Raw genomic sequence first — 11938 nt, 5'->3', positions numbered from 1 at the left:
AGCCGCTGGGTATGGGTAATGTGTTCGCTAGTTTGACTTTTGTGTATATTTTTGTGCCATATATATATATACACATTTATTCCTAAATGCACTTTCTAAAAAAACAAATAATTTTAATTCTTCCTTAGTCGGATGTAAGGATTATAAGATTTTCATCGTGAGTGTATTTTTCGTAATCATATATAGCAACACGACTAATCATGTACAAAGGAAAGTTTGTGTATGTTATTTTCTTTTTATTTATTTAGAGAAAAGTAGTCTTAAATCAGAATGGCATTTTTTATTTAATAAAACGTTATTGACTTAAGACCTTTTATATCTTTTCATTTAGGAACCTCTAACTTACTATGGATTTTTGCAACAATGTCTACATTTTAAACAATGGTTCTCGTATTTCAAGTTTGCGTATTGTTTTATTTTTATTTCATAAATGGTTTTTCCTATTTGCTATTGAATAGCAAATAGGAAAAACCATTTATGTTTATAATGTAAGAGGGGAGACTGGAACTAGAACTGAACCCCAGGTTTTAGTTCTTACTTTTTTATTGTAGATTCTACATACAGTGGCATGCAAGTCGGGCTACCCTTTTTATCCTATAGAATTAAAAAAATATATGATTTTTTTCGCTTGTTCGTTATTCAAGATATTCAATAGAGCCAGGATATAGACAATAACATCAAATATTATATTTTTTCGTAGCATATCTTACGTGTACTACGTGCAATTACTACCGTCGGTGTGTATTGGGCCGCTAATCGCTGTGACCCTGTAAGCTTAGTTTGATTATAATTTTTTTCTCATTGCATTCGAAACAAAGTTCTGCTTTGATGTTCATCTGATCAAAGCCGAATACATCGCCTTATTTCTGTAACAAAGCAGAATACATCGAAACACTTTATAGTATATACGAATATTCAGGTTCGTGAAATCGTATATAAAATTTCTTCAGAAAAAAAGAGTGATGCTCGTGATGTCGCGAGGGCTTTATCTATTGGTAAGTCTACTGTCAATCGTTTTATTTCTAAGTATAAATCAACAAATACATTTTGTGACCAAAATCGGACCGGTAGGCCTCGCAAAACTTCGAACCTTGTCACCAAATTATAAAAAGGAAGTGCGTCGTACATTCACGAAAACCGCAGCCGATATTTCACGGGAATTATAAAGTGAAAATTTAGCCGATGTTCGTCGGCGTATGGTGTCCCGACGTCTGAAGGCTGTGAGGCTAATTGGACGTGTAAAGAAGCCATTAATTGGCAAAAAAAAAATAAGAAGGCTATATTGGTCTTCGCGAAATAATATCAGCGTTTCGTTCATTACATGCCGCTTATGAGGATATTTTGCGGAATGTGCTGTTTTCTGATGAATCAAAATTTCAATTGCTTAGAAGTGATGGTTGGAAGTACGTCAGACGACCAATAGGTACCAGATACAATGTGAGGTATCAAACTCATAATGGCGTTGGTCCGCTGGTTAAAAATCATGGGAATATGGACTCTGTAATGTACAAGAATATACTGGAAGACCATATACTTTTACCATTTGCAAAGTAAAATTACCTCGCCACTGGGTTTTTCAACACGATCTCAAGCATGCTTCGCATCTTGTGAAAAAAATTCTTCAGAGCCAGAAAATCCGGGACCTTGACTGGCCGTCGCAATCACCCAATTTCAATCCCATTACGAATCCGTGACAAGACCAGGCTTCGTGTTGGAACGAAAAATCACGCTAAAAAGACGGAACTGTGGGACCATTTGCAGAATGAGTGGAAAGAATTGACAGAAGAAGGAATCTTATAATTAATTGAGTCTATGCCTCGCCGGTGCACTGCAGTCATGGCTGCTAAATGCATGGCAACAAAGTATTACACTCAGTAACAAAATATGCTTTCTTAAAAATCATTAGTTATTTTCGTTTTTTTCGATGAAATTGTATGCGGCCCGATGCTTTTGCACAACCATAAATGAAAATTTGTTAAACAATTAATTATTTAAGAGAAATACTAATGTATACAATTATTTGTTCCCAAATATAAGTGAATACGTGTTATAATTAGTCATTTATATTTCCCTCAACGTCATATTTTTGTGCATTGTGTATGAAAAATAAGGTAAGCCGAAACTTTTGCACGCACAGTATATTATATACATACCTATATATTTATAGGTAATATGAGATTGATACTCTTGGTCTAACTCGGTCTCGGATTTACGCCTAGGTCTTCTAGGCACCGGTCTAGGGGCCCCTAACCTAACCTAGCCAAAAACAATATAATTTACTCTATAAATATTATTCTTTTTTAATATTGGATAAATAAGAACGTGATATTGATATGCTTATGTATAAGCTAGTATTTCCTCAAAATATTTGCACACACATGTATTAGCACAGCGAGTAGAGTCGAATAGATAGTCGTATCTCCATATTTCTTCAAAAATGAGAACTTTCATCACAAGTTTCATCTCCTTTGCGGATTTATTTTCAAAAAGTAACATCGGTCTTTAACTAATAAGCAGCACCATAAAAATCGGGGTCCATATTTGTAACTTTCAAAAATGAACCACTTTCATAGAATATTTCACCCCCCCTTTCAAAGACAAAAAGTGTAAAATATTCTGTTTAGTAAATATAAGTTTTAAGTTATGAAATTATTTAAATAAAAACACATCATAATTTCTTAAAATTTATTTTCTATGCAACATAAAAAAATATCCATCGTAGTTACAATAAATTACCGTCACTTAATGCGAAATAAACAGTTAATTATTAATTATTCAACCAAAATGTTTGCCATGGTGCCAATTACATCTAGGCAGTAACATTTACAATTTGTCATGAATAACTTTAAATGCAATTAAAGTCGAACAATATTTTGAAAACATTTCAAAAGCTAAAATAAGTCATAACAGAGACACATTCTGAAACACTCCGTACAGTATATCTGCATCTATATTATTTTAATAAATCGGAAGTAAAAACTCCATCACGTGTAATTTAAAGAAGGCGTCTTTATTATAACTCTGTATACAAATACTTAAATTTACTAAGACATATTCGAGAAATACACTCTTCTATTTCAACTGTTACAAGTTTAAATTTATACATTCCGTCGAAATTTTGAATACAATTACGGTCAATTTAATAATATTACTGCACATTTATTCAAACGCAACATATAATAGACGAAGGTTTATCATGTAAACTAATAATTCGGAATACAAAACTGGTACACTTTTGTGACATCAGAAACATTATAAATGCATATATTGTGCATGCGTCGTACAAGAGAGAGGGGTATGTATGAAAGATTATTATCTATCTATTTTCTCTAACTCGATAATGGTTCTCCTCCACAGTTATAAGGCAAGTATCGACTAACGGATTTGTTAAAGAGGTAAAATGTAAAATGAACACATATTAAAACTCTAATATTCTTAGGGGAAAGGCAGTGATATATATCACCGTAATTTTTAGTGAGTCAACAATTTAACGTCATTTTGTCATTTTCAATGTTAACAATTATTCCAAGAGAGAATCTATCATTTATTTAACAGCACGGTTTAATAAAAAAAGCGACGAAAACAGACGCGAATCGAACAAGGCATTCCTACTATATTAATTAATATATATATTAAATTCTTACAAGACAATAGACATGATAAAGACTCCTTAACAAACAACTTAAAGGGGCTAAGATAACAGTGCTTTCAAATATAATAATGCAATGTTATAAGGTACCAATCGTTACACAGTAAGCTCAAAATCAGAACAATATTAGTGTTGCAATTATAAATATATAAAACATCAGTTAGTTAAAAATCATGACCTTAATGTTATTCTATCGTACGCTTCGGTCAACATCGGTCTAGTTTTAAAAACATTGTCCAGATTAAATCTGTGTGACAAATTACGTTTGACAAATAAAGGATATTTTCACAAAATCAACTTGGTTTGACCGCGTGGAATGTATTTTAGGACCCGACACCTTTCAGGCGCATAAATAAATATTAAATATATAAATAAACATTTTATATCCACTGTCAACCGAACTCGATTATTTAAACATTGCATAAACGATAAAGAGTATCCAATTGGGTAACTCGACAGTGTATTTTATTGAGGGGAAAAATAAATAATGCAAAGTATATGTATAGTTATTAAAGTAGAGCGACAAGCGAATGCCTTAGCTGTCTAACATTAGATAACACGAGACTCTTAATACTAACACGAGATACATTTGAGAGATGGGATCGACAAATTTGCCACATACATATTCCCAAACAAAGTATTGGTGCATGGCAACACTGGTTAAGCACTCGTCTGTATCACGTCAAGGATTAAAACTGGAAACATCAACTTGTCATAACATTTGTAAGGTGCGTCGTTAAGGCAGATAAATATTAAATTGGGAGATAAAAAGCCTTAACATTTACTAGTGGGAAAAAATTATGACGATTTACGTTTCAGCGACAATCAAATTATGGCCATTTTTATTGTTTTATTATATTTAATTAGTTTTTATCTAAAGAGAGCGGTAGTTTGAGATTTTTTTTTAATATCGTTACAGTAATGCGATTTACAAGGCGGTTACTTCAATTCGTTTCGTCTCTCGTTCCTTCAATGAAAGCTGAGCAAGTTGCCGCGACACTGACAGACAAACAAACGGTGCGTCTTATCTACCTTTCATACGATCACAACACCGAATACAAACGTCTCCGATCACCTCCGCAAAGCACCAACGTCGTCCGGTGGTCAAACCGCTCGCTTACAAAAATACTCGATACATTCTTTATAGGAAAATATATTTATAATATAAAGAGTAATTGCTCTATTTTCTTTACAATATATTACTTTTAAAGAATTAAAAGGAAACTTTTCGATCGTTACTATATTATCGTTGCTTGATATAGTATGAGTTAACGGTGAAAGGTGGACTTATGTATATAATGTAATGCTAAAGAAATTACAAAAAGTTGCAAGAAGCGAATACAATTGCTCTATATAGAAGAATAAATATCAGAATTGATAATTTCAATCTTAAATAGTAATAAAATATAATTTTCATCGTGGTCCTAGCAATTTTGTAGACAAGTGTATAGAAAGATATGCATTTTATATAAAAAATAAACGTGATAGGATGGTGCCAGGTTTTCTATTTATTTAAGTTTTTTTTTTCAATTTTAAGCCTTGTGACATTGTAATAAGATTTACGCAATTTGTATAAATAGAGTATTCCAGATATCATCAGCGAATCTGACCACCGGCATTCAGAGCAATTCATTTTCTTTAAATTTAATCAAATACCATATTATCTGTGACAAAAATAGCATTTCTTATATCCAAGTCTTCGCGATCTACCGCACTTATTATACGAGTAATTGATATCGAGCCAGAACCGTCTTCTACATTCTATGCGAGCCTGTATTACCTCAGTCGAATGTGTGTAAATTTCTTTTTGAAATTTGAAACTTACTTATACGGCGACAGAGATACTTCGATGTTTACACATTCGGACCTAGTGTCAGGTTATGAGGACTATAATATTACACGGTTACTTAAAATCAGTCTTAAACAAACGAATCGTATCCTCATTGAAATAAAACATCGGCCTCCTTCGGGTTCCACACAAACGTTAAAATGGAAAATTTGTAAATCTAATTTTTATAGCCGTCATCACCGACACCGACCGGGGCCGTCGCTACGAGGGGCTCATCTTAAGCTTAAACTAGCGGCTCCTTCGAACTAATAAATTTAAACTAAATAGACACAAACGATATGGGGCCGGGATGAAAATCGAATTCAACGGTGGCAGTATTTGAATTTAAATGTTGACATTTCATCGCACCCCCCGCTACGATTCTAACATCGCGTCGGAGCAATCGGTTCGGATTTCGATTGGATCGATGTAGCCAGCGAGCACACTGTCGACACAATCTCGATCGGAGCCGGCAGCAGGCGGGCGGCGCCTACACGTACGTGGGCGGCTGCGCGGCGGGCGGCGCGGGCGGCGCGGGCGGCAACACGCGCGCGCCCGGCACGTACTGCCCGATGAACGAGCCGTCCTCCGTGAAGCGACCTGCGCACACGACCGGTACTTTTATATTTTTTTCTGAATGAATGTTTGCTGTTGACCCTATTGGCCTTTACGGCGTCACCGGGCGTTCGGGCGAGTACTAGACTCCGCCTTGAATTTCGAGCCATCTCGGACTCTCTGTGACGTCCGTCCTGAGGATGGCTCCGACGAGATCGCACCTCGGCTCAGGAAGTAGTCGGAGGGGTACGACCAGTACCCTGTTGCGCACTCGTTTATATTATGACGGTGCGAGACCCGTTTGGACCCTGCGGGACCGTTGTCAGTGCTCCGTCCACCTTTACCTCAGTGTTTGTATGGCCGCACTGGCGAGTCATATCTATCTAAATTTTATATAATATGATTCGCTAATGTTGCTAACCTTATTTGGAGCAATAATTGTACAATAGAAAGATAGTAAAGTATGAGACATACGTGAGAATATTATACTTTATATTTCAAATTTGAAATCGAATCTTATTGTTCTATTTTTTCGTCAGAAAAACACAGTAACTTTTTATTGGCCTGGCCTGGGATTTGAACCCAGAACCTCCGGGTCTGCCGCCTTACATCTAGCAACTAGATCGACGAGGCAGTCAAAATAATGTCACACAAATGCACACGTCAAATAAAAAAAAGTGTTATCGGAAGCTGCCGTGACAAAATAATAAAATTATAAATGTAAAATAAATAAAAACACAAAAAAAAAACAAAATCATACCTCTTTAGAAAACATAAAAATGGTGGCGCGTGCAGGAGATAAAGGATGAACAGACAAGGACGGAAATATGGATACGTTTATCTATTCTATTCTTACAATAAATGCAAACTAAAAAACATAACGCTCGTGCTTAATAAAAAATACTATATAATAATTAGAAACATTCACTGCAATTCACTCTGTCTATAATATTTTTTTTACAACCTAATTAGCTTACAACTACTGTGTACTTAACACCTAACCTAAACGCATAAGTAGAAAAGACGCCTTGCAATTGTTGAAGGTATGGAACGACCTTTACTGCGACTATTTTTAAAATAGTACAATAAAGGTCAAACGTCCTTGTATTATTAATAAAAACAAAGAAATTCGAATTTTAAAGAGATTCTAAACACAACCAAATAGAATAAAATAGTGTGTAAATTTATTGAATGGGCCGATCAGATGAGAGATCTCGCTTCGCTGTGATTGGTCGATTGGTTCTTATTGTGATGCAATGGCACTTCGTTAAGACACGTCTAGCGGACAGAACGTATATCAGCTTTGTGCAGCCTAAGTGTGGGTGCGGGGAGGGAGGGGTGGAGGCGGGGTTACACGAGCGTAGCGAAGGCCTGCGAGGCCGAGTCAGGCTGACCGGAAGTGGGCGGGCGTCGTTTCCGCCCGTACTGGCCGATGAACGAACCGTCCTCGTTCATGCCCGCTGTAAGAATCATGCGTACAGCAGGCAAACACACGACATAAAGGACACATGCGAAAACAAAAAAAACAAAAAATTTAAACATCTCTCATGCATTTAAAAAAAATTAAATGATATCTAATTCGAAGTTATCTATCCGAAGTCGGCATACCTGTCTCGCCCTCGCCATACTCAGCCATGGAGTCGGTATCGCTCTCGGGGCCCGGCTTAGTGCCGCTGCTCATCGAATGCCGCGATTTGTTGTCAAGTCTGAAAGCAATTCAAATTCCGCATTAATTGCCACGTGACTAAGGCACGCGGCGCCGTGCGCGGGGTGCGCGGGGGTGCGCGTGCGAGCCGTACGTACGGGTGCGTGTACTCGTGGAAGGCGGCGTCGGGGCAGTCGGCGCGGCCGTGCGCCAGCTCGCGGTCGTGCACGTCGTACTTGCCGCCGCGGTTGCGCCGCGCCACGCACACGAGCACGAGCACCAGCAGCAGGAAGGCGAGCGCCACCATGACGCCGATGAACCAGCCCGCCGTCGCCGTGGCCTCCTCGCGCGGCCGCACGCGCGGGTCTGTGCCGGGCAACTACGTTAGACCGGCTGAGCGGCGGGTTCGGCTCCCGACCGGTAGTCTGAGTACACTTACCGATGTTGGTATCGACGACTTTGACTTCGCTGGTGCTGAAGTATTCTCCGTCGTGAGCGGTGATCTTCACCTCGTACTCCTGTCCCGGCTCCAGGCCCGTCAGGATTACGTAGTCTTCCTCCGTGACTTCGTTGCTCTGCAACCAGTCCGGATGACCCTTCAGTCTATACCAGGCGACGAAATGAGTCCCGACGTGACCTTCCAGGGACGGTATCCACCTGACCAGAATGTGAGCCGTTCCCTCCTTGGCGGGTAATGTACTGGTCTCGAACACTGGTATGTCTGGCACCGCGTTGACCATGGCCTTGGTGGTTTGCTCTACATAATACTTGTCTCCTTCTCCTGCCTTTGTCTTCGCGCGTATTTCAATTCTGTACTTCGTGTTCGGTTCTAGTCCAGCCAACTTTGCGCGATCAAATTTGGGATCGATCTCCTTTTTTCTTTCTTGCAATGGCCCAAGAGTTGTTCCGGTAACTTTCTGGTAGTAGATCTTGTATCCTGTCAGTATACCGTTTTCGTCCAACGGTTTGTCCCATTTTAGGAGCATAGCTGAAGATCCGATTGGATAAACTTCAAATGATCGGACCGAACCAGGTTTACCTTCCGGAGTTACGAAACTAAGAGTTTCGCTGGGGGGTCCGTTAAATCTTCCGTTATAGACTAGGATCCTTGCATTATTTTTCTTGAACGGTTTAAATTTAGAGACTAGAGCACTGGACGCGTCGGCTTTAACCAAGATTTCTTTTGGTCGGTCTTCTTCCCCATCTGACCAAGTTTGAATTTTGTATCCTTTAAAGTGTCCTCGGACTGACTCAGGGGACACTGGATTCCAACTTAACACTGCGGTAGTGCCTGTGGTTACTTGAACAAGGGTGAAGTTTAATGGTGCCTGTAGTGGAGTATCTTCTCCTGACCATCCAATCACTTCTACTGGAGCGACATTCGAAGTTCCTTTGGAATTGACAGCAATTACCTGTTAGGACAAAAACGTTTATGTTAGTAAAATTTTAAAAATTATCAACGTACAAAAAACAAATGTTACTTTATACATTATCGAATATCGATTTATCGAATTTACCTTGATCTTGTACGGCTGGAAGGTGGGCGTATTAGGCACTACAAGTTCAGTCTGCTGCCAATTCCTAACCTGCTCCTCGGTCCAGGTCTGCCCCGTGATGTTTCGTCTCCAAGATACCAGATAGTAGAAGCCGGGCCCGTTGTGCTCGATTTGCGGCATTTTCTGAAAGAATACGATAGAGTCGTCAAGCGGCCGGCGGCGCGACACAGGCCGTCACAGGCCGACACAGGCCGACACGCACCGACCACGAGATGACCATGTTGGTGGGCTGGCTGCCCTCGCCCTCGACGCGGTCGGGGTTCTTGTGCGGCACGTCGGCGCGCGTGGCGCACACGTCGGAGTGCGCGGACGGCGCGGACGGCCCGATCTTGTTCCACGCCAGCACGCGGAACGTGTAGTTGGCCCACGGGCTCAGCTCCACGGCCCACGACGTGTCGATGGCGGGCACGCTGTCGCTGGCCAGGTCCCAGCTGTCGGGCGTGAAGCTGGTGTTGTACTGGATGGAGAAGCGCAGGATGGGCGCGCGGTTGTCGCCCATCGAGTGCCAGCGCAGCTTGGCCAGCTTCTCGTGGCACTCCACGCCGTCCAGCGCCGGCGGGTTGGGCTTGTCTGTGGACGACGGGCGTTTGGGTCACTCCAGCTCGAAATTTGGCCGTCATCGTAAAGCTAGACGGAGCTTCATTTACATACCTTGAACGGTCAACGTCGCCTGAGCGCGCGCCTCGTCGATGGCCGTCCTCGCGATGCAGGTGTACTCCCCGGAATCTAGCTCTGTCGTGTCGGATATGAGGAGCGAGTAGTCGTTGGTCATTCGGAATCTCGGTTGGTTCTCGAAATCGATCGGCTCTCCGTCGTTGAGCCAAATGATCTCCAGTTTCAACGAGTCGTCAGCGTTGGCGTTGCAGCGGAAGGTCGCAGAGGAGCCCGCCGCGACCTCGTAGTGCTCGGGTTTGTCGGTGATGACCGTGCGTTCTTTAAAATAAAGAAAATATTTATTATTCTATCTTTCCTTGCTTTAAATAAATGTTAAATTTTAAAAGACTCGCCTTAAATATACTTTAATACACATTCATAATAATAAATACAGAATTAATACATTTCTGTGCAACTCTAGCTATAAAGCTGAGGGTGATTCTTGTGCATCACATACAAATGCTTTCCACATTACATGAAATACAACACGGTTCCGATAAACATAATCCAACCCACATCATTACGATACAATTACAGTAATCAATTAAACTAATCACGCGTACTAACTTTTAACAACAAGCGATCCAAATGCGGACTTTTCTCCAAACTTGTTCTTAGCGTAGCACTGGTAGGTGCCCATGTCGGTGTATGATACGTCTCTGATCACGAGGTCACCCTCCGAGGTTATATTGTACCTGAAGAGGAAATGATTCATGGCATTAAGATTGTTTTCTTTATTTGTAAAGGCAGGCAGACTGGCGAAATAAACCATCTGATAACCACCCCATAAACATTGACACTGAGAAATATCAACGATCCCTTACATCGTCAATGCACCACCAACCTTGGGGATTAAGATGTTTAGTTTTGCGCCTGTATTTTTACACTGTTTCAGTCACCCTTCAAAGCGGAACATAACAATACTGAGTATTGCTGTTTGGCGGTAGAATATAACATCATTATTTTTATCGATAATAAGCAATGCAGATAAATGTGAGTCAAGTGAAGGAACTATAAAACCTACTGAAGGTTTTAGGCCTTATATATTTTACGTTACGTCATAACAAATCAACGCAGAAACTGTTTATCTGGCTATGATCAACACCACCATTACAATATATATTTAAATCAACAAAATTAATAATAATATCCTGGGACTTTATTCACACACGGCCATCTGATCCCAAATTAAGCAGAGCTTGTGTCATGGAAACCAGACTACTGATATACTACATATACTACTTTTCTTTTGTAAATACATACTTATATAGATAATTACACCCGGACTCAGGACAAACAGACATGTTCGTGCACACAAATGTCTGTCCTGGGTGGGAATCGAACCCACAACCTTCGGCGTAAACCTACCTACCAAACACGCCAAACGGCTCGTCAAAATAATAGTAATATGATACCTTTTGACATTTTTTTTTAATTTATTCACTTTATTATCATTCATTACAAGTTTTCAACAAATAGACATATATTAGTTATCAACCGAAGTATTTAATAAAACAAAACTTATTAGATAAAGTAAAGCAATTGACAAAGTAAGATACGGAAATATTTCACGTTTAACGAGTCAAGTCAGCGTGGGCGGCAAAGACATCATGGAGTAATTATTTTAATAACCACACAAATGCCGGGGATTCTATTTGAGGATCTAGAATTAACGTTCATTGACATCATATGGACCATATAACATAATATATATTTTTTATAGAATAGGAAGGCGGACGAACATATGGGCCACCTAATGGTAAGTGGTCACTAACGCCATAGACAATGGCGTTGTAAGAAATGTTAACCATCGCTTACATCACCAATGCGCTACGAACCTTGAGAACTAAGATGTTATGTCCCTTGTGCCTGTAATTACACTGACTCACTCACCCTTCAAACCGGAACACAAAAATACCAAGTACTGCTGTTTTGCGGTAGAACATCTGATGAGTGGGTGGTACCTACCCAGACGAGCTTGCACAAAGCCCTACCACCAGTAATAATATAGGTATATAGACCGTCAACATAACACTACAATACACTATACA

General features: G+C 39.9%; 1 protein-coding gene across 4 annotated transcripts in view; it reads right to left on the bottom strand.

The window, feature by feature from the left end:
• Positions 1-2671: 2671 nt before the first annotated feature.
• LOC126769872 (neuroglian) overlaps positions 2672-11938 on the bottom strand; it is a 36359-nt gene continuing 27092 nt past the window's right edge. For 2 of the 4 annotated variants that reach the window (XR_007669430.1, XR_007669429.1), the window contains exons 8-16: positions 10455-10582; positions 9885-10166; positions 9436-9803; positions 9195-9356; positions 8117-9089; positions 7836-8043; positions 7641-7738; positions 6793-7492; positions 2672-6077 (exon numbers count right to left, since the gene is read on the bottom strand). Coding sequence is in view for 2 of the 4 variants with exons in the window: in XM_050488836.1 (XP_050344793.1) it covers positions 5968-6077; positions 7427-7492; positions 7641-7738; positions 7836-8043; positions 8117-9089; positions 9195-9356; positions 9436-9803; positions 9885-10166; positions 10455-10582 (2395 nt within the window). In the remaining 2 variants the exon portion in view is untranslated. The remainder of the gene's footprint in view (positions 6078-6792; positions 7493-7640; positions 7739-7835; positions 8044-8116; positions 9090-9194; positions 9357-9435; positions 9804-9884; positions 10167-10454; positions 10583-11938) is intronic. The other 2 variants (XM_050488836.1, XM_050488824.1) reach the window with 2 other exon arrangements.

This window comes from Nymphalis io, chromosome 1 (genome assembly GCF_905147045.1).
Source record: "Nymphalis io chromosome 1, ilAglIoxx1.1, whole genome shotgun sequence".
NCBI lineage: Eukaryota > Metazoa > Arthropoda > Insecta > Lepidoptera > Nymphalidae > Nymphalis > Nymphalis io.
The sequence above is the reverse complement of the archived record's forward strand: the minus strand, read 5'-3'. Positions and strand labels throughout refer to the sequence as shown.